Below are 27,878 nucleotides of genomic sequence, written 5' to 3'. Positions count from 1 at the left end.
CGGCGCGCCGGGATGCGCAGGGTTTTGTTCCATTATATAAAGATGGGCAAGCCTGTGTTTGGGCAGGCATAACCCAGGCCGCCGGCACAGAGAGCTCCGACCTCAGCAAGAGCCCGAGAGACGGGAGCAGCTCGGTCACGGAGCGGCTCGGACAGGGGAAGGATGGATGGAGGGTGATGCGGGGACAGCGGCTCGGGGAGAGATGCGGGACCGCGCCCGCTCGGCCGGGGCGCAACCAGCCCGGCGCTTCCCTAGCGAGGACAGGAACTGGTTTTATTGAAATTATTATTTTCCCTGAGAAAACAAAAATCGGACTTCCTAGGGAAAAAAAAAAAAAGAAAAAAAACTTTCACGGCGAAGTGTCCCGTTCGGAATTGCCGTGCTTGTGCGGCAAAGCAGCGCACGCTGCCGGCAGCGGGGCAGGAGCGGGGATGCGGCATCCCTCACACGGGGGGCAATCCCGGGCTCGGGCACCGGGCACGGCGAGCTCGGGGCATCCCCAGCGTTGGGCAGTCGGGGTGGGCAGCCTGGCGCTGCCGGCGGATCCCGGCTACAGCGGGGAGGGCTCGGCCACCCCCATACGCAGCGGTGCCGGCTGCGGGAGCGCGGCGCCCTGCTGCCGAGGGCCGGCCCCGGGCGGCGGGGGGTCGGTGCGGGCACCGGGGGAGCCTCTGCGGGGTCGGTGCCCGTGTGGCCCGCGGCGCTCCGGGCGAACAAAGGCGCGGCCGCGCTGTGCCGGGCCCGCCCCCGGCGCTCCGGGGCAACTTTCCCCCGGGCCGGCCGCGCCGGGGCGGGACTATGCTAATGAGAGAGGCGTGACCCCGCCCATCGGAGGCGCTTTGCCTGCGCTGATTGGCGGCGGCGGCGCGGGGGCGGGGCGGTGACGCGATGCAAATGAGGGGGCGTGCCCGAGGCGGCCCCGCCCCCCGCCCGCCGGGGCTGCGGGGCTCGTGTTCGGCGGCGGGGATAGTCAAAGTGGCTCCCATAGGGAGAGACGGCGAGTCCGCCCGGCGCTGCGGGAGAGGGAGGGGGCACGGGGAGCCCCAGGGTCTCCCTCCGGCCGTCCGTCCGCGCCGCCGCCGCGGGTGCGCCCCTCTCGCTCCCTTCCCGGCGTGCGCCCGGCTCCGGCAACTCGCTTCCTGCGCGGCTGGAGGAGGGAGGAGAGAGGAGAGGAGCGGAGAGCGCTTCGGCTGGGAGAGGAGAGAAGAAAGAGGGAGAAAAGAAAGAAAGAAAAGAGAGAGGGGAGAAGGGGGGGGACTTGCCTCTCTTGTCACTGGAAAATGACACTTGATGTAGCAGAGCCTGCCGCAGCTCCCGTTCGTCCTATTGTTTCTTAAACTGCCATCTGAAATTTTTTTTTTTTTTTTTTTTTTTTTGCCTGCTGCCATCCGAGGGGTGTCTTCATACAAAAGGGACTTCAAGTACTCCTCCGGCTTGCGAGCGCTGCAACCAGCCCCCAGCACCCCGCTAGCCCCTCCAAGCACCCAAACAAACTGCACACGCAGCAAACAGCAGCAACAAAACCGGGCTCTGATTGCCTCTGGATTTTTTTTTTTTTTAATGTGCGTGCCTGTGTTTGCTTTCTCCGACTTGCTTTGATTCCAGCGATCAGCTGCAGAGAGAGAAAGAAAAGAGAAAAAGAAAGAAAAAAACCCACCCCACATATAACAGTCCGCCTGGCGATTTTATCACTTTTTTTAAAAAAAATTTGAATAAAGAAGGAAGATTTGCGCTGTTGTTTCTGATTCATGTTTGGGATTCAGGAAAGCATCCAGCGGAGTGGGAGCAGCATGAAGGAAGAGCCCCTCGGCGCGGGGATGAACGCGGTGCGGACGTGGATGCAGGGAGCCGGCGTCCTGGACGCCAGCACGGCCGCTCAGAGGTAGGCAGGCTCCGCGCCCGCTCCGCGCCCGCGCCCCGCTCCGCGCCCCGGGGCGCTCCCCGCCCGCAGCGCCTTTCCCCCCGCGCCAACAAAATCCCGGCTCTGCAGCTCTGCTACCGGCAGTGAGTTCCGCGTAGATGTCGCCAGTTAAATATTTATCCCTATTGTCCCGTAGGAATGAGTTTTTATTAAATAATGATAGCAACAATAAAGGAAGTGGCGAGTTTCGCTAGGTACGGATAGGTGGGTTTCATCTCTCTGGTTCCTTGTGTTCGCTCGGAGGAAGGAGTTTTCAAAACTATGTTTGCTGCTGATTTACTCTTAAGATCTTGAAATGACACTTTTCCTCCTCCGGAGAGCAGCGAGTTGTGCACCGATGTATCCAAAATATATTTCTCTACCTCGCTTTCCTATTCTCGTCAGAATCAGCAGCTCCCCTTCTTCTCCTCCGATAAGTAGGGAGTTTGCAAAGCGTACTTCAGGAGAAATTTAATTTGAAGTCCCTTTGTAAAACCACTGCCACTTGTCTCAGATTTTTTAAAAGAAATTCCCCCAAATATAAGCTGGGTTTGGCGAAGCTGCGCCCAGCCTCGTTTTCTCTCTTATTTCTCCTTCTTCCCATCCTCTTCCCCGGGAAGAAAAAAAAAACAAAACAAAAACAAACCCAAACACGAGTCAAAGCCTGATGCTGGATTCGCAGCTTAAGCCCTGGAGCCGGCATCATCCGGCATCAGTTTAATGTTGACATCTCCCGGTGTCTCCCACCTCGCCCCGCACCCTCCCTTTGGAGCCCTCTAAGGAAGGGAAAGTTTCTGCAGGGACAGCCCTGAAATATTTGAAGTTGTCTTCTGGGCTCGGTGTTTATCCACCGCTCCGGCGCGGGAGGAAAGGCTCGCAAGATAAGGCACATGGGCGCTGCTGTGACAGCTCCGAGCCGAGTTTGAGAAGTGGCAGGAGCGATGCTGCTCCGCGGGGCAACGCGCCGGCGGCTCTGAGCGCGGCTCCCCCGCCATGCAGGGCCGGCTGCGAGCGGGCACGGCCCCCGGGCAGGGCTGGTGGGTACCGGGGAGGGCTGGGGGGGCTGCTGGGGGCTTCGGGCTCGCCGCAGCACGGGATGGGCTCGGGGATCCGCGGGGTTCGGAGTTTGAGTCTTTCTCCGTGCCCGGAGGGAAAAGCCCCAGGGCGGCTCGGGGGAGGGAGGGATGCTCTGCCCGGGGGGGCCCAGCCGGGTCCCGGCGGGGGAAGGCACGGGCCGGGGGGGACGTGAGGCCGCCTTGTCGGAGCTGCCGCTAACCCGCGTGTCTCTGGTCCCAGCGGAGTGGGTCTGGCCCGGGCTCACTTCGAGAAGCAGCCGCCTTCCAACCTGAGGAAGTCCAACTTTTTCCACTTCGTCCTGGCTCTGTACGACCGGCAGGGGCAGCCCGTGGAGATCGAGCGCACCGCCTTCGTGGGCTTCGTGGAGAAGGAGAAGGTGAGTGCCCTGGAGCCCCGTGGGGGCTCGGCCGCCACTCCGGGGCCCTCCCCGCTCCGCTCCCCCGGGGCCGCGACACCGGCTCGTCCCGGGAGCCCCGGCAGCCTCAGCCTTCCCTGTCCCGGAGGGCAGACGAGGAGGGGATGTCCCCTGATCCCTCGCTATGCCCGGTGAGAGGGCTGAGAGCTGCCCCATCCAGCCCCGGGGACACCGGGCGTGCGAGTGATGGAGAAGCCTCATTGATACTGTTTTCCTTTTCCCTCCGGCCTCCCGTGTCGCCTTTGACTTCAGGAAGCCAACAGCGAAAAGACCAACAACGGGATCCACTACCGCCTGCAGCTGCTCTACAGCAATGGTAAGGGCTGGGAGCCCCCGGGGTCGGTCCCGTTGTCTCCGCGGCTGCAGAGCCCAGCAGCCCGGGCTGTCCCGGTTCCCCTCGGCTCCCTGCGCTCGCTGCCGGGACACGGGCGAGCCCGGCAGGCCCGAGCCCTCGGGCGAGCCCCGGCGCGCTGCCGCTCCGCTCCTCACGCCTCTGCCTTGTTTCAGGGATCAGGACGGAGCAGGATTTCTACGTGCGGCTCATCGACTCCATGACCAAGCAGGTGGGTGCTGCGGGGCGGCCGCCGAGCAGGGGGTGGCAGCCGTCGGGGCGGCCCCGGGAGGCGAATCCCGCCCCCGCTCTGCCCGGCGGGGAAGGGACGGAGCCGCCGCCTCCCGCTCCGGCCACCGGGCGGGCTGCGGGCGGCGAGCGGGTCCCCGCGGGACCCCGCCTGCTGCTGGGCTGCCGAAAAAAAAAAAAAAAAACAAAACAAAACCACCGGCGACCCTGCAGCCGTCCCAGTCAGGGCTGCGGATGGTTTTGCCGCTTAATTAATAAGAATTAACCTCCGGCCTCCGGCAGCCCCCGAGCGCCGCCAGCACAAGGCGCTGCCCGGCGGGGCTCTGTCGGTCCGTCCGCTCTCGGCGCTGCCGCTGAAGGAGGAGCGGTTCTATCGCGACACGTTTGCATGTCGGAACACACCCCAGAATCGCGGCGCGGGCAGCGGCGAGCTCGGTGTAGGACTCGGGGAGGGCAACAGGGCTTGTCAGTGGATTAATTCTCATTTTAAGGCTGTTCTTTAGCTTCCCAAACAGAGTAAAAACGTGCGTGCCTACCTGTAAAAAATACTTTTCTGTTTAAAACCAGTATTTTTACAAAGGGTCTGTCTGAGCAAATCGATTCTCTCTTCTTTCTTTTCTTTTTTTTCCCCTCTTTTAAAATTTTTACTCTGGCTTTTTTCCCTACTCCTGTCAGAATATTTTTCTCTTAGAATATGTTTCTTTTAAATGGTTGAGATCGCTTTTGAGCCTTCTCATCCTTAAAATATGTTTCTTGCCCTCCTAATCTGTTTAACTTGTTAAAGAAAATTCTTAAATTTTATTTAGGGAAAACATTAAGGGTTTTTTTGTACCGCTAGGAAACGTCAGTCCTTGTATGTTGTCTGCAGGGACAAAACTCTTGGCTTGTATTTGAGTTTTTTTTTCTATAGCAAAACATAAAGCTCTAAGGGCTGAGTTTGTTTTACAAAACTCTCTTTGATGGTCCCAAAACATGTTTTCCTGCTATTGAAGACTGTCTTTCAACAGTCAAAAAAAAAAAAAAAAAGAAAAAAAAAAGAAAAAAAAAGAAAAAAGGAACTTGGGTGAATTTTACAAGACAATCCACTGTGCATCTGAACTCTGTTATACTGTACACTTCCAAACAGAGCCCATTCCTTGTTGGAATTAAAACAGCAGCAACATACCCTTCTTCCTAAAAAATCCTGGAAAGCGTTTGCTGTCATTCCCTGGTTTTCAGGCACAAATTGGTTAGTTTGTGTTAAAAATAACAAAATCTTCCTGATGTATGAACTCTTTTTAGTCCTTTTGGAGCTTGTGTATTTCAGTGTAGATCGTGTGAGAGAGACTATCAATAAATATTATCTTTAAATAGCTTTCCTATCGTTACGGAAATGCAGAAGCCTCTGGTCATAATCCTGTTGAAAACAGAGCCCTGAACTCATGGAGAGCAGTGGATTCAAAATAATTTTCTTAACAAAGGCATCTTGCATATGAAGAGTTCATCCTAAGGCACTGTTTGACCTCTTGGTCTCTCATTATTATCAAGTCATCAGAGGGTCTTTGGAGAGAAAGGGGAAAAAAACCCCGAGATACAGTTTATTTGTAAAACCTACCGGGTAGCTTTAAAGCACATTCACAATGAAGAAGGAGGAGAAAAAAAAAAATCTGTCTGATTTCAGGAAGTCTTAGAAAAACAAAGTTAGTGCAAATTACAGATTTTGGGGAAAGTGCAGTGGGGTCGAGAAGCAAGGATTTTAGAATAAAAGCTCTCTGAGCTTAGATTAGAAAACGGAGAGCAAAAGGCTGTTTTAGATGCAAACATGTTTGCTTACATATTAATTTCATGTCTGTAGTTTCTTTAGGCGTGACTATAATTGCTTATGAAAAACTAGGGCATTGTCATGTAAAAACTGTGGCGTGTGTCGCTCTGAATTTTTTCGGGGGCCAGACGCTAAATTCTTCTTCTTCTCCTTTTTTAATTCTTTCTTTTCAAAAGTGAAATTATTTCAGAGTTGGGATTGCGTCGGTTACTGAATGCTTATTAGGAAGTGAAGTACAACACATGACAGAAGCTCACCCAAATGTTGAATATATCATTTATATTTTATGACAGTGAATTATATAGAAGATTCTCAAGTAACTTTCAAATCATCAAACTGTAATTAAATATTGCAAAGACTGTCTGAAAATTCTTTAATTTTTAATGAAAGTTAAATATATATTGTCAGTCTACTTGAAGGTGTAGTATTTTAATGCATGACGCTCAGAACAAATTGGATAATGAAATGATTACTTTTAAATGAAACTGTTGCAGAAGCGTACACGTTTCAGCTGGCAAGTATCTGCTCAGTCCTCACACACGCACATTCACACACTCGATAATTGTGAATTCCCAGACTGAAATTACAGCTACTCTGAGGTTTCTGGTGGCAAATTAAAAATCCCACAGAAGCAAAGCTTGAATGAGCTAGGTTCCCCAGATCATACAGGAAAGTACCTGTGGCTTTTTTTTTTAAATATTAATTTTTTTATTATTATTTTTTAATATGGACACATCAGATTTAAATATATTCTCTTTGTGTCACTGTTACAAATTGCGAGGTTTTGTACGGTTGAGGATTATTAAGTTAGGTAAGATAAAATAAAAGCTCTTCTGCAAATCAGACCTGGATTTCTGTGCATAGGATTGCTGCTCAGAGATTTAATGTGAATGTCCCATTAGCAGCATGTGTTATACCAGTAGGTAGGCAGGGCTTGGCTGTGCTGGGGGCTGTGTATGTACTAAAGAGGAGATGTTCCTGCTCCTGAGAGTTCCTGCTCTGCCTAACTCAGGGATTTCTTTGTGTGGCTGTGCCCAGCTAAGAAACTCGTAGCAAGAGCCGTGTCCTGGGTGGAACAGAGGGATCTCCGTGTCCTGGTGCGTGTTTGTGTGTCAGCTGTGGAGCAGGATGGGAAGTGGGGCTGGAGAGCCAAGAGCTGTGTTGGGAGCTGCATCCCAGGGCAGAGCTGGGCTGTGGGATGAGCTGTGCGCGCACTGCCCCAAACAGGAGCTCGGGCTGCACGCGCACTCCTTGGGAACGGGGCTGTGGGATTCCAAACGGGAAACCCAGCCAGGATTGGTCTCAGAGCTCATAGTTTTGGGTTGTGTTTGGGTATTGCGCTTGGCCTTTGGTGGTGGCCCCGGAGAAGCGCTGAGTGAAATGGGAATTACGAGGCTTTCGGGGGTCTCGCTAAGTTTCTGAAATGTGTCCCCGTCACTTAAAAATTGTAAATGCCACACACAAATCATTCCTGTGGCAGAGAAGTTCTTTCCAGTTCAGACAACAACATTCGGTGTCGATACTGGCTTTATTAAATTTTCTTTTACGTTATATTGGCATCTCATTTTATGTCAGGATCGTATTCCTAACGCGCTCAAAACCCTGTAGGACCCCAAACTTTGTAACTGTTCTTTCCGTAAAGCGGCAGCTCCTCCCGCAGAAGATCTGCCTCTAACAATGATGCATTTGGAAATTGCCTGCAAAAACGTGAAATATGTCTGCCCTAATAAAAGTGGAGTTTTTAGGCAAGTCAAAGGATTTTAATACGGTTATGGAGAAGAGATGCCTTCTATTTCTTTGGCTGTATTTTCATAAAGTTGAGATATTTCACTATTAGGAAAGATGGAGGAAATAAATCTGAAATACTTGTTCCCCACCCATTTTTCCTTGAGCCGTTCTCATCCATAAGATATAACGGATGCTAATATGGCTCAGGCATCTTAACAATCATGTTTTGTCGATGGCTATTGTCTATTGCTGAGAGCCCTCATGAGTCAAAAATCCTTCCTTCAGACTTAAACCCTGTTTATATTTGGATTTTTTTTTCCAGAGCTATAACTCTGGATGCAAATGGTTTTTCTGTTGACTTGTCTGTCATTCTCTGATGTCTGCAGATATTTGATCAGCTCCATTCTGTGCATGGCATGGCCCTTCTCTGGCAGCTACACGCATGGGAAAAAAAAATGTTATCAATAAGTTCAGAGGAGCCTCAGCAGACTCAGAGAAATTTCACACAAACATGAAACAAAACCTAACCCCTGTGACGGGGAAAGTTTACATTGCGCCAGATTTTAGCAGCTTTCTTGTGCCTTTGGTGAGATGTCAGAAGCGCAGGTGATTTTAATTTTCTTGTACAGAGAGGAATGGAGAAGTTTGGAATTTGCATGCATGATCAGGACCTGTGTTTGGGAAAATGTAAACTCATCACAGTGGAAAATGTGTTGTTTGGAGTCTGAGGGTGAAAACAAAGCTGAGGATTTTGGAGAGACTGCCTGAGCCAGATGGCCTGGTGCATTCCCAGTCTGGCAGCCCAACTGCTCCCTCCTGTATAATATACAGCCATTTGTTCTGGGATATTTACGCTAGAGCTGTTTCCATGTGAATGTTTGAAAACCATTAAAAATGAACATATTAGGAGAGATAAATTTATTTAATTTGTGTGAATACGTCGATAAGCAGGCTGTGAACCAAAGGCAGGGGGAGACTGGATAAAATAATTAGATGCTTCTGAATTGTGCGTGGAGAGGCAGAGCAAGAACTCCCTGTCCTCGCCCCGGGACCAGCTCCGCGCTGCTTGTCCGGGATAAACCTCCCTGGGATGGGCTGAGGTTTTGCCTGGGGAAGGGGTAAAACCTCGGGTAATTGAGGGTTAAGGATTCAAAGCCAAATAAATGTAATTCACAGTATTTTCTCTGTAGATATAAAGTGGATACAAGCCTAATCCTCTCTGGGTGAAATTCTGGCCCATCTGAAGTCAATTGCAAAGCGCCTATTGAATTCGGTGGGGCCAGGATTTTATTTTCTCCCTGTGTGTACAGCTGTAAACGTCATTCCAAATCATTTTAGTTCTGTTTTGGAAAAGACCCTAATTTTAATGAGTTTTCCCTTCTCTTTTATTTCTGTAAGGGAGATACTTTGTTTTGTGAGGCAGATGGAATCTGAAAGCAAGTGGATTTAGATGCACGCTGGTGATTTCTCTCCTTCTCTTACTCTTTTAAAATCAAGGCCATGACATAACTGAGTAATATAATGACCATGATCTCATTCCTTCAAGATTGTTTTTCGTCCAGTTCTGAAAGCAGGATTGCTTGACTGGCAAACTGACACCACGAGACGATTCTGTCCTCACTTGTACCAACATAAATCTGGATTTATTCAGGAATGGTTAAGGACAAAAATCTCTCTTTGTATTTTTCCAGCTTGTTTGTCAATTCCTTTATTGCTTTATCCTACTGAATCTATTGGGGAAAAAGTAGATTAAATGAGAACTGTAGCCTTGACTTTTCTATTGCCCCCTTCCTTTGTATTTTTTTATTTTTATTTTTATTTTTTTTTAAATAATGAAGTCTGTTGCCGGAAAGTTTAAATGAATTTTTGGACGTACTTGACTGTGATGTGCTCAGTGTAGTAATTTATATTTGCTGTTGAGCAGCGAACTGAATTTGATTTAAATTTTGTGCAGCTTTATTTAAATAGATGTGAGGAAGTCTTGTATTTTTGACACTAATTTTTCGGGGCCCGATTTTGAAGTCTGTTTGTGCATGAGTGATTGTTACTCATTGGGACTTCTTGCAGGAAGGTTACTTGCGTGAGTAACAGCTGGCAAAATGGAAGATAAATTTTGTGGGGGAATGTTTAAGTTGTTCAGGGGAAGAAACATTATTTTCAAATGCTTATGAAACACCACCGGGTTAAAACGACATGAAGTAAACAAAAAGAAAAAATCCGAAGTCTATAATTTTGCATTTCCTTTGCCGGTGTTTTGTTGTGCAACTCCGATGTGTATCTGCAGGCTTATTTTTAGCTCTGCTGTGGTCTAAGTTTATGCACTGTAACTTTCACTTTGTCTCTCATTAATGTGATCCCTATTTGACAAAATCACGACGACGTTAGTGCGACAGGGAACCCTGACGCAACCTCCCCGTTTCAAAGCCTGAACTTAAAAACCGCATAATTTATTAAAAAAAAATCAAGATATTTTTTGTTGAAAAGAGTAGCTGTTCAAATCCGGGAGTTAAACATTTTCACAACAGTAACGTAGTAGACCCTTCCTGTAAAAATACTTCTGGCAGCTCTAACGATCTGAAACTTTAGCAGTTCCTGTTTCCTTTTTGAAACTAATTGTAGAATTAATGCTTCAGAGCGGCGCGTTGTGCGGGGCGGTCGAGTATCTGCAGGGCTCTCGGGCAGCCATTCATGGGGGCAAACAGCTGGGGCTTCACACAAGTAAATTGGGACACAGGAGTGGGGAGATGGGGATGAGCTGCTCAGAAATGAGCCCAGTGCATCCTCCTGCTCTCTGGAATTTCCTAGAAATTCCTGTAGGAATAGGGTAGGCAAGAGGAGCTGCGTTTGACGCGGAGAAAACAAAATGTGCCCGGGTGCAACTTCGATAATTGAATGCAAATAAAGTGAGAAGCAAATCCTTAGCATGGAGGGAGGCAGAAGAATGTCATGCACGCAAAGAAGGGATCACTGATGCTAAACACAACAGACAAGGTGATTATGTACCACAGTGTTGACTCTGCCCGTTCATTATTGCTATTTAGTTGAGTTATTTAAGCAGCTACCTGGAGGTTAAGTAAGCACAGCAGCAGGAAGGGGACAGGAGGAGAGAGGGTAGGGGGAAAAAAGAAAGTAAATTTTGCATTCTGGTTTGTCGTTTCTAGCTCTTCCTTGGCTCCACTGGCAACAAGCTAACCCATCCTGGGTAAATTAATTTTAATATTTGGAAGTATAAGAAGAACGAGCTGAGTCCAGCAGCCCTCTCCTCTCGTGTCACGTTGTGGTTGTCTGGAGGTGATGGGGGCTGGAGGTGTTTGTCCCCACTAAAGGCCTCAGGAGCAGATCTGCTCTTTCCCTTCTTGCTCTGCGTTCTCAGAGGGAGATTATTTTTTAACTGTTGATAAAATCCAAGAAGTGCCATGAGCTTCCTCCTCGTCTGGCCTGCTGCACTGCCAGGTGGAACCTGATCTGGGGTTTTCTGGAGTCTTTGCAATGTCCCCAGTGACTGACCCCACCAGGTGTCAGCCAGTTACCTCAGTTCTCTGGCTTTGCCTGGAAGAATTCTCCCCATCTTCCCTTTTAATGCTGGGAATGAAGCTCTTCTGAATTTGCCCCACCTCCTGCTGTAATACATGAAATTCCATTTTCCAAGGCTTCTTGCAAACCATCTGTATCTCTCTTGGGCACTGATGTGGAAGTAGCTCAAGGTGGGGGTCCCAGCTGGGGTCAGGGGATTGCTGGTGTCCAACAAGGGGAGACTTTCTGTGCATCCCCTTTATCCCAGTGCTGGGCTCACAGCTGCCCTGCCTCACTGGTGGAAATGAGGGGGCACAAGCCAGGACAGACTCTGGACCCATTATCCTCTGTTTTATCAGCTATAAAACCCCAGCCCAGGGGCTCTCAGGTTTTAGGAGAAGGCCCATAGCAAAACTGAAGTTAAAAAATTAAAACTACCAAAGGTAACACAGGCCCATTCCTCATATTATTTATGGAATTATGAAGTAATTTTACAATGCATAATATTAATATTGCATGTTGCCATTTCAATTGTGTAAGAGTCAGTGCATGCTTCTTCAGATTTGTGTGTCTTGAGATTTGTGCCCCTTCTAAAAGTACCACACCTCTTACCCTTCATGGGTTACATTTGTAAGGACTGGAAAAACAGTTCATTCTATATTAAGGTAACTTACTTTTCTGTCAGTATTTTCCACGCTTCCATTTCAAATTGATCTCATTCCTTAAAATGTGTTTCATCCATAGAGCACGCTTCTTAAATTTCAGTCTCTATTTTATCATTAGCTCTGGGAGAACCATCTCAGATGTCATTTTACCTGCTGAGTTCCCCCCTCCCCACCAATTTCTTGTTTTAAGTTCTGTGTTTTAGAGGCTGAAAAGGTCACACCAAGCTCAAGGGCAGTGCTGATGCTCAGATGCAGGGTGGTCATCCCTCCAAGGCTGGGGCTCCGATCCCAGCTCTGGAATGCCATCCTAAAAGGTTTAGAAACTCAGTGCCAGCCAAATATGCTGTTGCAAAGGAAACTCCACTCTTGTTTTGCTGCTGGGGGGCTGGTGCCTGTGAGCACCATGGAAAACATGAGTGTGGGGCTGAGGTGGGACTCCTGTCCCACAGGGGCTGTGAGCTCTAACCCAGCTCGTGCGTGACGCCGATCCCTCGCTGCTGGTGCTGCTGCTGGGAGCAAACGCAGACTCCTCTTGAAATGTGAACACTCTGCCTTTCCAGAGTTTTAGCTTAAAGGATTCTCCCTGTGCTGTCTCAGAGTCAAATTTCTCAAGCTGGTTGATCCTCTGTTTGTTTTGGTCTCCTCTGCTCTGGTAGGGCCTTCTCCTCACTTATTTATATCCCTGTAACTCCGGAGGTGCTCTCTGGAAAGCGCTGGATCAGGAGGTTCAAGGCAAGAATCAGGCCCAGGTGCTTTCTCAGGAGCTACCAGGAAAATGCCTGGGCTGTGCAGCTTTTGTAATTAAAAATGCATGAGCTCTCTCTTTTCTTTTTCTTTTTTTTTTTTTTTTTAATGAATAGGACCCAAAGTATACCAAGCCTTGCTGATTTTTTTTTCTTTTTTTCCTTCCCCCCCATTCCTTTTAATGCTATTAGGTTTATATTTTATTCTGAATTGAAAAGAAAATTGTGGTTGTCTTGACTACTAAAAAAACCCATCCTACACACTGCTGGAGAGATGTGCAACAGAGAGGAGGGAATTTAGCTGTACTCAGCTTGTGTTGTTTTACAACTGCAGATTTTGGAGCAGGTTTGGTGGAGATGCCTGAGCTGTGGTTTGCAACTCGCTGAGCCTTTGCTTACTATGATGACGTGTTTTGATTTTCTCCAAACTCAACTTTATGTACAACTAAAAATGTGTTTTATTTCCAGGCGATAGTATATGAAGGCCAAGACAAGAACCCAGAAATGTGCCGAGTTCTGCTCACGCATGAAATAATGTGCAGGTAAGAAATACCCCTCTTCCAGTTAATTAGTGATGAGAAGATGAATCTGTCTCCCAAAATCTAGGTTGAACCTACAGCTATTTTCAGAGTTAAATTTATCTTTCTTGCATTAAACAATCCCAAAATAACACAGTTCGGTGTGTGTGTAATTAGCAGCAAGGTCTCAGTCGTCACACTAGTTTTCAATTATTTATAAAGAGTTATTCTTAACAGAATGCTGCTGGTTTTCATTTAGACACTGTAGCCCACAAAAGGTCTCCTCACCGAAATTAACAGTCTATTATAGTCTTGTAGCAATAAATGTCTCTGTCCCCAATTCCCAACAAAAACTCCTCAGCAAAATGACAAATAGTATTTTTTAATAAATATTATTTTTTATTTTTATTTTTTTTCTGGATATGCATTAAGGAGTGAGGTCAGGAGGTTTTTTTGTCCTGGTTGCTGCTCAAGCAGGGTCCCCACAAGCCTGGCTCAGCTGAAGCTTCTCTGAGCAAAAGATGTCATCTTCTTGATTTTCTTTAAACTTCCCCATGCAGATTTGGCTCTGCCCAGTGCTCTCTTGTGCTGCCTGGGGTTGGTGACTTTAATTCAGTCAAATATCTTCTCCCCCAAACTTCTGCAGCTGCTTCCTTCTCTGTTCTGGCTGGTTGAAGTGGGTGAAGCCTCCTCTACTTCCTTTTTACTACAGACCCCTTCGCCACCTCAGAGAGCTTGACCTCTCAGTCTCATTAAAGTTAGTGGGTGTTTTTTGCATGTCTGAAAAAATCATTTGTTACATGTTATTCGATGGCAGAAAATAATTCCCTGGTGGAACACGAGGCGTTCTTGCATAAGCTCATTGTTACAATCAGTTGTTTTAAGACTGTAAAAATGCCATTGCATGCGTTGTAACTTTTACAAAACACATTTACTAAAAAGGAGTAACTTGAGGGTAAAAACTAGTACCCACTTCTAAAAGAATAAACTTGGATGAGGGTTTCCTGGCAGGGGAGAGTCTTTGACAAAATACTCAGATGGAAACTTCTCTGTTGGTTGATTTTTTTTTTTTAATTTTTCTTTTTTTTTTTTTTAAATTCTTGGGATCTGCATGTTTTGTCCTCCACTGACAGCTCCTCCTGCTAAAACCCTGCTGGGAGAACAGCACCCTGTGATGAAGGCAGAGAAGGAGTTCTCTCCTTGCTCTGCAAGCTTGGGTGAAACCCTGCATAGCCCCCCTAAAATTCTTCCTTGCAGCAGGATTTTGGGGGATTTTAGTTTTCATGTTGTGCTTTTCTGGGCTGCTTCCTTCAGGGGGTTTGGCTTCTTCCAGGAAACCAAAGACATTGGTTTGCAGCTCCAGAACAATCAGCATCTCCAAGGTGCCTGAGCCTCTGCTGCCACTGGGAGCCTCTGCTTTGCTGAGGACTCCAGGCCACTTCTGCCTTTCCAAATGGAATCCCAGTCATGCTGACAACTTGTAATTGTCCTAAAATTCATTGGCCCAATTAGCATGACTTTCACACTGGATACCTAGCTAGGAACAATTCATGGAAATATTAAAGGAGGCCCCTGACCTGATAAGACTCAAGTGCCTTTTACTTTTCTCCTGTAACAGACCAGTAAAACAGTGGGACTGGGCACATGAGAAAAATTAGGCACATGTTCAAGTGCCTGCAGTGTCAGGGTTTGAATCTGCCATTAGTTCTGGGTGATGTGTCCTCCTGATCTTTAGCCAGCGAGGTTTGGTGGTAGGAATAACTGAGCCCGAATCTGCTACTTTAAGGAATTAATTTTCTTACAGATTCTTCAGAAACATAAAGTGTAAGAAGTAAATTAAAACTTTATATAGTGAGCTGAGTTTTAACCAGAAGACCAAATGCCCACATCACAGATTTATAGCCATTCAATATACTTTGACAAAATTATTTCTGTTCTGGGAATGTGGAAAGATGCGCAGTCACTCCCTTTATTAAAGCACTTTGCACTTTCTTTGTTCTTAAAATTCACTGGCTCAGAAGCTTTATTCTTCTCCTCCTATTTATTTACTGCTAGTCCTTGCTTTGTGTTTCATGGCCATAAGGTGGAGGGGTAGAAAAAACCCAAACTGACTGTAGGAGGCAAATGTTGTGTTCCTGACAGGGTGGGGGAGACAAATTCAAATTTCTTACAGCTCATATTAGATATTCCCCATTTCCTTTGCTGCCCATACGTGGGTAAGAGGGTGCTGTTTGTTTACCAGGCCGCTTGACCCTATTGCACAAATCTGTCATCTATTGTGCTGCTAACACGCTTTTAAATTGCAAATCTGATGCTCTTTAGGGGTCTAGAAGGGGAAAAAATTCTCTCTCCACACCATTCTGTTTCTCTTGATTTCTTGCCTGTTGTAAGTGGAAGTTGGGATGTGCTGAATTTGCACCAGGGGTGCAAATGCAGCCTCAATTATAAGCATAAAATTAGAGTCTGTTCCCCATTAATCAGCCCAGCTAATTGCTATGCACTACCATTAGCCATATGGTGTGAAAGACAGCTTGCTCTCCCTAAGATGAAATTTCTTCATTTCAGACATGAAATAGTGAGGGCTCTGTATTTTAAAATAGCTTGTTTTAGATATTTAATTTCTAAACAACTTTCAGCAGTGCTTTCTATCAAGGCTAACTGCACAATAAAACTTTGCATTTATGTGACAAAGCTGGGTATTTATAGTGTACTACAGCTATGGCACGGAGGAGACAAAGAATTCAAATGTGTAAGAGAGTCCTGGCTGTGGTAGGAGAGCGAAGCTGAGGTTTGCTTCAGGTAGCTGTTTATTTCAAAGGATTTCATTGTGTTCTGTCAGATATAAAAATCTACACTGTTGGTGAAAATGTTAATAGCTGGGGAGAATTCACAACCTCAGTGGAATTTATTAGTATTGTAGGCAGCATGGGGAGGGACATCTATAGTTAATATTGCCTCAACAATTTCCATTATGAAACCTTCAGTGGCTTACAGCTTTGCCAAACTTAAACTGTTCTGGCTGAAATATCCTTTGCAGGGTGTCAGCCTCAGGCTGACTTTCTTTGGAAAGTTTCAGCTAAAATGGTTCAGTGATTTCTGAGAATGAGGTTGGAGTAAAAGATGGGTTTTGTCTGTGTAAAACAAGACCTTGCAGCTGTTTTGGCAAGGGGGTCGTGCACCTCTGTGCTCCGGGGTGAGGAGCCTGTTCGGGGCAGGGCTCGTCCCCATGGCATCGCTGGTGGGACCTTGTGCCAAATCTCCCTGGTTGGGGTCTGGCAGCCAAAGTCTCCTTGGTGCTGGCCACGTGCCATGGGCCCCTAATTCCTCATTGTTCATTGTCCCCAGGACACACAAAGCACGGGGAGGGCTTGGGGTGCCAGGGCTGGGGTGAGGACGCCTCATCCTGCAGGCACGGGCAGGAATCCTCAGGTACACGGAAAGAAGAGGAGGAGGATGATGGGGAGCAAGAAGACAGGAGAGCAGCAGGTCCTCAGAGGGTTGGAGTGAGGGGAAAGGCGTAAAAAGCTGATAATAAAAGCTGGGGTGGTGGTGGCCTGGGGAGGAGTAGGGTAGGGATGGTGAGGGGCTCAGGAATGAACCACGGGGTGGCAACAACGATGGGGTGCAGGAGCTGGAAATGCTGGCAGGCTGCATTACTGCATTACTTGTTTTAAAAATAAACAATCCCCACCAAAAACCCCCAATTTTTATAGGCTTTTCCTGTAGGCCAATGTGGCATTGTGTCTGAGCCTCACCTGGGGAGAGGTGAAATGGAAGAACAGCAAAGACAAGTCCTTGTCCTCCTGTGTTCCCTGCTCTTGCACAGAGCCTTGCTGGGAGCTGGAGGGTTTCTGAGTGGTTTGGAGAAGCTCCTGGGAATTTTAAAATTCTTTCAGGGAAAGGAGAAAGGGTGCTGAATATTTAGGAACTTATTTCCAAGTGCTAAGTAGGCACTAAAAGCCAAAGCTTTTTGAGGGAAATTGAATTAAAAGCACTTTTAACCGGGTCTGAAACTCAAGATCTGCGTGATGTTTTAATTCTCTGCATAGAAAGACTGGAGTGAAGAGGCCTCCAATTCTGCTGTGGTGGGGGGGGATAAAACACAAAGGGCAAACTAAACCGTAAAATAGAATTCTCTAGGTCATGAAGGAACATTCAGGGCCCCCTTTCGTGCCAGAGAACCACCCCATGGTGCCAGCCTCTCCCCATCACCCTCAGGTTGTGGTCAAGGAGTGAGGTCTCCTATGATCCCTTGGGACTATTGGGGTGCACTTTTGGGAAGGTACCCAATGAAGGGGCCACCTGAGCAGCAGTGAAGTGTTTCCCCTGCTCTCAAAGCTGGGTTGTCCCCACTGCTCAGTGCCTGACTCCATCCCACTTGTGGCAGGAGGTGACACCGAGGTGTCCCCGTCCCCAGGCCCCCTTGGCTGCCTCTCCCTCTCCTCTCCCTGGGTTAATGCCCCAGCAAGGTGCCAACCTCCCAGCCTGGTGGTTTGTGGATGCTGGTATTTGCCCATCTCGTGCTGGGAGCCTGGGAACCTTTGCTTGCCTGAGTAAGTGTGGCAATTTCTGTCCCTCCAGTCTGCTGGGAGAATGTCAGGACTAGCCCTGATTCGCTTCAGTCACAAGAACTGCATTGTCTTAACTTGTGCCAACTCTGTTTCTAATTACATTTTAATCATTTAAAAATGATTAGCAGTTTTTATTGCCTTGTTTGTGGGTAAATTTTCTCACCCCACACATTCTAGCTGCACTCAAATGACAAGTCCTTTTATAGGCAAAAAAGCCCCCGAACGTCCCCATGACTATTTACCTACAGCATTTTTTATTCCTTCCTAAATTTTAATACTTTCAGGGTGCTAAGGCTCTGGCATTTTCTGGTGGATCAATTGTGGTATTGTGCTGTAAAATTAAGCAGTTTTTTTTGGCAATCCCAAACAATGTAACTTCCACCGAAATGAAGATACCGCACATGTGTTAACTGTGAAAAGTTTCAGCCCTGAATAGTTGCCTTGAAGCTTTTTGCGGTGAAAAGAATTATGTATTTTCCTCTCTTTGAAAACAAAATTATTATTTTTTTTAAAGCCATGTTTAAACAGGCTGTTTTTGTAAAAGGCCCCTTTTTTGTTATCTTTAGTGTGGTTAGTTGCTTTATTGCTAATCTTGGTGGGTAACTGTATATTATTCACTCTATTGTTCAGCAACACAAGAGAACCTTTGTCATACTCCCAACAAGGCTATTTATATAGCATGGCACTTCTGAGGGCTCCTTCCTGCCCTGATGTTCTTCCACCTTCTGGGGAAAGGAAAATAGTTCATCTGAGAGGGAGAGTGAGCAGTGGTCCCTCCTGACAGCTGAAACACAGGCGAGATGCAGATCCCTGGGATGCCACCGGGAACGAACTCAGTGGTTTCCAAAGATTTGGTTGTGTGTGGTTGAGGTTGACCAGAAAGTTTATTGAACAGGGAGATGTGCTCAGGTCTGGGCAGGGAGAGCAGCTGGGGTGGTCCTCACTGCCTGGTGCCATCAGGGGATGGGGTCCCTGCAGCTCCCAGGCTTTGTCCAGCACCTCCTCGGGGACCAAGAAGGACTTGGGAAAGCCAGGAGCTTCTTGATTTATTGGTTTTCTTATTTCTTGAAGCCTTGACTTCAGGGGGGGATTTTCTGTTAAGGGGACAGCAACAAACAGGATCTTCCTTTGTGAGGTGGGGTTTTCCTCCCTGGGGTGAGTGGGTGGGTGAAACCTAAAGGCTTTTCTGACCTTTGGGGCTGTGATTTGGTCTCGTGGGTTTGGATGGGCTGGTGGGAAGAGCCTCTAGAGGCACCAGGAGGGATTCCCACCTGGAGCAGGAACATGTACCTCACCCACGAACTCACCAGCAATATATTTATGCCTCCTCACAGAAAAAAATACTCTTGATGAGGTATCATCAAAAAACCCCAACAATTTAACTTCTCTTAGGAAACAATGAGCCACCTTAGCTCAAAAAGAATCCCAGCCTCGAGGTCAGCCATGGAGCAGTGCTTTGAGAGATGGAGCTTATATTTCACATGCCTGCTTTGTATCTGACCTGACGCAGGGCACCAGCCGCCAGAGCAGAGCTCTCCGTGGCATTAGTGATCATTAACATGCTCACAAAACTTGGGGAAACAGGCGCGCTCGAGCATAAAAAGCTGCTGCTGCTGCTTGCATTTTAGCTCCCCCATTAACACCAGCGTTTCTTAGAGGGAGAATAATTGCGCTTTCGGAGTTTGGGGGGAGGTTTGCCAGTAGCTGGGGATTGTGTGGAAGCAGGAATATCTTGTGGATGTGTAACACAAGCGTTAAGCAAATGTAAAAACCAGGCTCAGCAGGGAAAAATCTGCCTTATTTTGTGTGCCAGCGTCTGCGGGACAACTGTTAAACCCCGCGGAAAAGAGGCTACAAATAGGCAGCTCTCCCTGTTTTGGGCAGTTCTTGAATTATTATTTGTGAAAGGGGCAAAACCCCTCTCTTTTTATATTTTCCGTTGCTAACCAGCTGTGCAAGAAGTTAAACATCGTAATTAACCCATATGTGACCCAGTACATTTGACTGATTTGCAGGCAGGGCCGGCAGGGTAACTCGAGCTGGCAATTTGAACCCAACATGTTCGTAATGATGATTTTACAGTGTAATGGTCGCACTAAATCCTTTCGCTTTTGCTCTGTAGCCGCTGTTGTGACAAGAAAAGCTGTGGCAACAGAAATGAGACTCCATCAGATCCAGTGATAATTGACAGGTAAGGACTGCTATTGTTTCCTTCTTTTTTTTTTTTCCTTCCTCCCTCTCCTCATTATAATGAAACACCTGCCCTGTGTTGCTAATGGGGAAGAATTAGGAGGATATACGGATGAAATTTTGTTTTTTTGATGCAGAATTAGTTGTGCTTTGCAGTTGTGATCGCCTTGGAAGGGCCATATGTGGGATAACATAGGGATACTGGAGTGCCCTGCTCTGTGGAGGGCTCCAGCTCTTGTAACTGATTCATGTGCATAAAGAGGAGATTTTTCTTTCTGACTTTCTGTGACTCAATTCACATGCTATGCCAGGGAAGCTTCAGGAATAAAATAATAATAGTTTGTGATTTATGAAATGTGGTTGGGTGCTTATAAATATTTAACTTTTATTTGAAAAATGTTTGAATCATTATCACTTAGCTACTGTAGTTCTGTTGGATGCAATCCATCTACATTTTAAGGCTTTTATTTATGCATAAAAACAGTTAAGAAAATAGATCTGCAATGTAAGGTTTTTTCCCTCCTCTTATTTTCTTTGGTTGGAATACTATTTTGACTGTATTGTCAGTTGATTAATTCATTTTTGCCTGTCTTAATTATTGTGTTTTTAAACAGATCCATATTGCTAATCTGACATCACTGAGTAAATCATTGCAGTACAATACATCTATTCCTGTTGCTCTGAGCCATGTGTAGTTTCTGTTGCTTGCCAGTTATGCAAAATGGTAGTCAAAGAGCCATTTTTACATTTTAATTGTCCAAATGTGTTATCCAAAGGCATGTGGGACAGCCAGAGTATTGTGCAGTGTTTCTCTAGAGGAGCTAAAGCACCAGAAGTGTCTGTCAGGGCTGGGGACAGCAATGCCCTGCACTGAGCTGTGAACAAAGGGACCCCAAAGGGGACCCAAACACCCAGGGGAGGGCACAGAGCACGTGCCTCTCCTTGCTTTGCTGAGTTATGTTTGCTGTATGAAGTTGGTAGTATATTCCATGCCAGAGCACCCATTTTATGAAAGAAGGTGAGGGGGGGTTGATGTGCTTGTGCTCATCCCAGTTCTTGGAGGGGTTGGGTAGGAAAGTGCTTTTATTGGATGCTTATAGCAGATGTTTTGATTAGCTGTAATAACTAATCCTGGGAATGTTTAAATCTCAGAAGATATTCCTATCTATTTTAACTAGGCATATTTTCATCTTCTCTGAGCATCAGGTAGCACCAGAGGAAGTGTGTGTGTGGGGGAAAGCCCCCCAGTGAAACCTGTACAGAGCTGTGTTTTATAAGCATGCTGCAGAGCTGAACACTATAAACATGGTGTTAGAGTGGCATTTTGAGCAACACGAAAGCTACAAAATTCACATGAATTTTTCATTGTACTGGAAAGTGAGATGTTAAGATGCTAATGGCAGGTTTAGAGAAATATTTTGTTTAACTATCTAGTATGCAAAACTGCCAGTTGTAAATAATTTTAAATTTTGAAAGCCAGAGATGCTGACTGTTACATGCTTCCTGAAAAATGAGGAAAATAGGTACAGGGGAAAAAAAAAAAACCAAACCAACTTTAGTTTCCTAGCAGTGATCCATTCCTCAGTCTTTACATGAATTAGTTACCAATTTTGAAGTTTCTGCTCAAAATGCAAGCTACAGACAATTCTAAGCTGATAACACAAACCCTGCCTCGCCACCCGCACTGAATCACACTTGGCTTGTGAATGGGTTAAGCTTTCAGGTTCTTCACTGGGTTTTAAATTGTGACTTTGATACAGAAGGTTGATATGACTGTGGTTTGAATAACACTTGATTTTGACCTGTTCCTGTGGGTTGCAATGGCATAAGAAATTTGACTCAGCAGTACTGTAATTAGCCCTCCCTGTGTTTTTGAAACAGGATTGTGTTACCTGGATTGCATTAGTGTGGCTTCTATTGTTGCCGCTTCGCATCTGTCCCAGTAGGGTACTTAAAACCTTTTCTTGGCTGGGGCTGGTTCAAACAATTTAGGCCAAGCAAGTATGTGCTTTATACAGTTAGTGGCTTTAGTGATGTTTCTTGTGACATTTATCCTATTCATTTTTCTTGTCCCCTTTGGTTTGGAAAGGATGAAGTGATTTATACAGAGCCTTTTTACCTTAAAACGAGTCCCTTAAAATTGTTCTGTGATTAAAATGCCTGCACAAGTCAGGCCATGTGTTTGGTTGTGCTCCATTGTCACTTCTCCATGCACAGTTTTTCACTGTTATGTCAATTGATATGTAAAGCCATATTTAGTTATTTTTATTTGCACTGAGCTTAGAGAATTCATTTACCATTTGGGCTAAAGCACTCCCACATGCCTGATGCTCTGATCAAGTCTTTGCCTATGGATTTAATCTAACTCTTGCATCAAATCTTGTGAATCCACAGACTCTGACCTAACATAGAGTTTAACACAGAATCTATCCATGGGATTTTTGACATATGTACTTACATGGAAATGCTATCCTCTTCTGACAAGTTGGAATACTATTTGGGATTGATTAATTCTCTTTGATGAGGATGGGATAGAGAGGGCTCTGGCTTTGTGGTGGTCTGGTGAACTTGGAGAAAAAGCTCTTTGGCAACTTCAAAGTTACATGTGTTGTAGTCTTCTTCAAACCCTGGATATATGTGAAATCAGATTGTGTATTTCTCTAATGAAAATGTGGGTTTTAAGAATGAGAGTCTGTAGCTGTGTTTGAAAGTGGGTATGACTTTATTCTATATAAAATTGTTTTATACTTTGCTCTATTATACTATCAGCAGATACAGCAGTGAAAGGGACCTAAAGAAATTTATATTTATATAAAATAGTGATTTAAATTTTCTCTGGAGAACAAAATAAATCTATTATGATTACAGAGCAGTCATCCCAAGGAAGTTTCTTGTAAACCTGTGTGTGTCTGTATCATCTTCTTAGCATAGCCTGTGTATTTTATCCCTAATCCAGTTACATGTGTTGAGATGAAGATCTGATGAACAGGAACTCATTTTAAAAGGGGTATTATTGTCACAATACAAATGCACAATTCCTCCTACGAGTGCAGTGGCAGGGCTGTATTGTAATCACACTTAAAGAAAACACAGAGCACTTCCTGTTATTAAATTAAATTCTAGATTGATTTAACTTTCAAATTGTAACTCATATTTGAATTTAAAAGGTTCACAATAAAATTCCTGTGAAGAAATTGAATAAATTGTAGTTTTATTACCACTCTGGATATCCTGGTGTCCTAACCTTTTTCCTTACAGTTATCTTAGTTCAATAAATAAAACCTCATTAGACTATTCCCATTTCAACGAGTTTATTAAATTTTACAGGAGTAATTAGCATAAGCTGTGCTAATTTTTCTGGAAGACTAATGAGAGAGCTTCCTAATTAGGTTTGCTTTGTAAGAATCAGAAAAGATGATAATGACAAAAGTCACATAGGGGAGAAAGTGGGGCTTTATGTTATTCCTTGGTTCAGGAAAAAGGCTCCTCACTTGGCACTCTGTTCCAAACTTTTAAACCCAATTTACCATTGTCAGGACCGATATTTAATGGTGTTACCACTGCCTTCTGGGGCTTCTTTACCTTTTATGGCTGCATCCAGTCAATATACTGACTGATAAAATAGGAATAGCCACTGCAATCCCAAATATAGTGGCAGAAAATATATGTACCATATGTACCATATGCATCTTGCTTGAGACATTGCATGGAAAAAGGGCTGGAAACAGGCAGTTGCTGGCTCATCCCAAATTTTGCTTCTTCCCAGAGTACTTGAGCAGGCTGATGACAGTGACCTGGGTTTGGCTTTGCTAATATTTACCAGTAGAGGCAGGACTGTAGTGAGGTTCTGGCCTCTGTCTATCTTTTGGATTGATAATCTTTAGGTGTGGGAGAAGTCAAGGAGCTCGTGCTGGAGCTCCCCTGGGAGGGACTGTGTGACCTTTGGGGGCAGGGGATGGCCAGGGCTTCTTCTAGCCCTGCTCTGCTAATAGACAGAAGGTCTTCATGTGGCATTTTGGATGAGTTTGGGAGCAGTGAGGAGGTTTGTGCCTTTCACAGCTTCTTGTCCATGGAGCAGGGATGGGGACTCATGGATTGGAGTTATTGTATATTGTAATTACAATATATTGTAATATTTCCTATGCCTTGATATCAGATAACAAAAAAAGTACATTTTAATGCATGACCTCCTACCAGTGTCTGAAAGGCCTCTGTGCTTCCAATATGTGCAGGATGCTCCTCTGGGCTCTCTGTAACCTGTTCCAGCACATCCAGCCAACTCCCCTACAGATGGGTTTGAAATCTTTCAGCCTGTAACCTGAAAAGTTTTATGTTTGTGGGTAGGATTTCACTGTGCAATGACATGAAAAACTCATTACCTCTGTTTTACTGCTTTACAAGTCATCAGGTAGTGGATTGTATTTTACAGGCCTGATCATCTTTTCATCCTAAATACCAGGCAGGTGGAAAAGTGACTGGGAGGACTGTATCACACTCCCTGCATCCTCCCCACAAACACACTGCTTAGGTAGATGTGGCAAATAATGAGTTTTGCAGTAGCTTTCCATGTCTGGAGAGAGGGAAGGAGATGCAGGCAAACCAACCCTCCAGGAGAGGTTCTGGCAAGGGGACAAGGTGGTTTCTGCTGAGAGGGGGATGCTGAGGGATGCATTGCTGCAGGGGATGGGTCAGTGCTGCAGGGGATGGATGGGGTCAGTGCTGCAGGGGATGGGGGCAGTGCTGCAGGGGATGGATGGGGCAGTGCTGCAGGGGATGGATGGGGTCAGTGCTGCAGGGGATGGATGGGGTCAGTGCTGCAGGGGATGGATGGGGTCAGTGCTGCAGGGGATGGATGGGGTCAGTGCTGCAGGGGATGGTGGCAGTGCTGCAGGGGATGGGGTCAGTGCTGCAGGGGATGGATGGGTCAGTGCTGCAGGGGATGGATGGGGTCAGTGCTGCAGGGGATGGGGTCAGTGCTGCAGGGGATGGATGGGGTCAGTGCTGCAGGGGATGGATGGGGTCAGTGCTGCAGGGGATGGGGTCAGTGCTGCAGGGGATGGGTCAGTGCTGCAGGGGATGGGGTCAGTGCTGCAGGGGATGGATGGGTCAGTGCTGCAGGGGATGGGGTCAGTGCTGCAGGGGATGGGTCAGTGCTGCAGGGGATGGGTCAGTGCTGCAGGGGATGGATGGGTCAGTGCTGCAGGGGATGGATGGGGCAGTGCTGCAGGGGATGGATGGGGCAGTGCTGCAGGGGATGGGGACAGTGCTGCAGGGGATGGGGGCAGTGCTGCAGGGGATGGATGGGTCAGTGCTGCAGGGGATGGATGGGTCAGTGCTGCAGGGGATGGGGGCAGTGCTGCAGGGGATGGATGGGGCAGTGCTGCAGGGGATGGATGGGGTCAGTGCTGCAGGGGATGGATGGGGCAGTGCTGCAGGGGATGGATGGGGTCAGTGCTGCAGGGGATAGGGTCAGTGCTGCAGGGGATGGATGGGTCAGTGCTGCAGGGGATGGATGGGGTCAGTGCTGCAGGGGATGGGGTCAGTGCTGCAGGGGATGGGGTCAGTGCTGCAGGGGATGGATGGGGTCAGGGCTGCAGGGGATGGGTCAGTGCTGCAGGGGATGGATGGGTCAGTGCTGCAGGGGATGGATCAGTGCTGCAGGGGATGGGGCAGTGCTGCAGGGGATGGGGCAGTGCTGCAGGGGATGGATGGGTCAGTGCTGCAGGGGATGGGGTCAGTGCTGCAGGGGATAGTGACAGTGCTGCAGGGGATGGGGTCAGTGCTGCAGGGGATGGATGGGGTCAGTGCTGCAGGGGATGGGTCAGTGCTGCAGGGGATGGGGTCAGTGCTGCAGGGGATGGATGGGGTCAGTGCTGCAGGGGATGGATGGGGTCAGTGCTGCAGGGGATGGATGGGGTCAGTGCTGCAGGGGATGGGGTCAGTGCTGCAGGGGATGGGTCAGTGCTGCAGGGGATGGGGTCAGTGCTGCAGAGGATGGGGTCAGTGCTGCAGGGGATGGATGGGTCAGTGCTGCAGGGGATGGATGGGGTCAGTGCTGCAGCTGATCCCCACCAGCCTATGGGGATGTGGGCTCATCGTAGCACTGGTGTCACAGCAAAGTGGCAGGAGATGCCAGGTGCAGGAGTGCCAGTCCCTGCTCTGCCCTGGTCATATCCTTGTCCTCCTGACCATGTCAGTACCAGGACCTGGCTGTGTGGAGTCAGGGGAAGCTGTGTCTGTCAGTGTCCTGCTCCCTGCCTTGCTCACACCAGGGATGGGGCTGTGGGAGCCTGGGGGTCCCATCACTGCTGGGTCCTGGGCTGGGTTTTCCACACTGAAGGAGCAGGAGGGCAGGCATGGAGCACTCTGATAGACATCCTAGGTGCAAAATGACCCTGGGTGTGAATATTTGGCTGTTATCTGAAATTTTTTGCTGAAAAGCACCACCCTCCCCATTGCTGTGCCCCTTCCAGAGCTAGATGGGAATTACTGATCCATCAGGGAGGAGTCAGAGGAGCAGAAGCTGGGTGACAGAGCTACCCCCAGCACTGCACAGAGATGTGTCCCAGGCTGTCTGTTCAGGCTGTGCTGCCTAAACCCCCTGGGCCTCTGAGCAGGGTGTTCAGAGACAGAAGTTGGCCTGGAGCGCTCCGTGCGAGCTCCGGGAGCCTGTGAACCCAGATTTGGGGAGGGGAGGGATCCAAACACACATCCTCCAGGATTTGGTTGTGATTGATGCAGCTGAGAAGCATTACCCAGAACATTTCCCACATGACTTAGGCAACCAAAGGCATTTTGAGCTGTTGTGAGATAAATGGGAGAGTCTGATCAGTAGATGCTTCTCACACTGGGATTCAGGCTTGCATGCTTGCCCCTCCACGAGTGCTCCTCATGCATGTGGTGTCAGTCTTCTTTCTGGTGATGAAATCACTACAGCTGGGGGTAGCTTCACAAGGATTCTTGCAAAAATCTCTCGGTTTCAGCCTGTTGGGGTTGGCACATATCACTTCTGCTTATAAATTCCTTTATTTTGCTCTTGGAGCTGAATTAACTTGGTCAGGGTCAAACCAGCTTCTGCTTATTGTTTGTTTGATTACTCTCCTCTCTGCCTCCAAGTATAAGAATTTTTTATATGATCTCAGAAGTATTATGCAAAACCTTAATTTGGTCTGAGCTTCACTTAGAAGGTTTGTGAGTTTCTCAGCAAACCTGTTTCTGAGTTTTCAGTTTGTTATTAAATCCCAAACCAGGCAAGTCTTATGTGGTTTTGGGTTTCACTGCAAACATTTCACGCTACTCTAATAGTTACTTGCTTCTCTCAGTGAAGCCTTTTGAATCCACAGCTAGTGTTTGGGGCTTTTGTTAACTGTGATCTTATGCTTGATTATTACTATTTAATATCATTGGTGATGTAGCAGAGGCTTCTATTGCAAAGCAGGCTCACTGTGCTGAATGCTCTGTAATTTCTAAGTGAAGAGATGATCCCATTCCTGAAGAGAAATGGTTCTCCTGAGGCAGAGTAAAAACTGAAATTTTCTCTAGGGAGGCTAAAAAGCTTGTGTTGAATGTCCTGGGGATGAGGGGAACTGAAGACAAGATTGCTGCTTTTGGCATTTGACTGCAAGTGCTCACCCAGAGCCATGGGCCTGGCCAGCTGTGACTTGTGTGCACACATGGGATGTGCTGGACCTGCTGCCCCAAGGTCAGTGTGTCCATGTCAGTAACTCCCTTGGGCTCTTCCTGAAAAATCTGCTCAGCAAGGGTTAACATTTTTAGGAGACTGAATTGGTTTGTTTTAGTCCTCAAAGTCCATCCTGAAGACACTGTGGATTTTCTTGTGCAAAGGAATCTAACTGAGACCTCGTGGATTACTCTGCTGCTCCATTCTGGTGGCAGGATTTGGGTATTTGAGATTGGAGGTGCTTTAAAAGTTTGGTGCAGTGACCTCCTGCAGCACCAGGAAAGTTCTGAGAGCTCTGGCCCCAGTAGGAGCCCAGGCCCTGGCAGGGTGATCCATCCCTTTGTTTTTTGTCACAAAACTTCAAATGTGCTCTTCATTCCTATCGATTTCTTAATATGAGCTCCTTCTTCAAAGCATGTCCTGCAGCAGGGAGGATGTGCTGGGCACAGTGGGCTCCCTGGCTCCATGCAGCTCAGTGCCAGCTCTTCTCTCTCAA

General features: G+C 47.1%; 1 protein-coding gene across 8 annotated transcripts in view; it reads left to right on the top strand.

Moving 5' to 3' along the window:
• The first annotated feature begins 977 nt into the window (after positions 1-977).
• EBF1 (EBF transcription factor 1) overlaps positions 978-27,878 on the top strand; it is a 267,950-nt gene continuing 241,049 nt past the window's right edge. For 4 of the 8 annotated variants that reach the window (XM_033073409.2, XM_033073406.2, XM_033073405.2 and 1 more), the window contains exons 1-6: positions 978-1,882; positions 3,197-3,353; positions 3,645-3,708; positions 3,900-3,955; positions 12,891-12,964; positions 19,634-19,702. In XM_033073409.2, the coding sequence (XP_032929300.1) occupies positions 1,749-1,882; positions 3,197-3,353; positions 3,645-3,708; positions 3,900-3,955; positions 12,891-12,964; positions 19,634-19,702 (554 nt within the window). In that variant the 5' untranslated portion in view covers positions 978-1,748. The remainder of the gene's footprint in view (positions 1,883-3,196; positions 3,354-3,644; positions 3,709-3,899; positions 3,956-12,890; positions 12,965-19,633; positions 19,703-27,878) is intronic. The other 4 variants (XM_033073413.2, XM_033073412.2, XM_033073411.2 and 1 more) reach the window with 1 other exon arrangement.

Source organism: Catharus ustulatus, chromosome 15 (assembly GCF_009819885.2).
Source record: "Catharus ustulatus isolate bCatUst1 chromosome 15, bCatUst1.pri.v2, whole genome shotgun sequence".
In the NCBI taxonomy this organism is placed as follows: Eukaryota; Metazoa; Chordata; class Aves; order Passeriformes; family Turdidae; genus Catharus; species Catharus ustulatus.
This window is presented reverse-complemented; position numbering and strand designations above follow the sequence as displayed.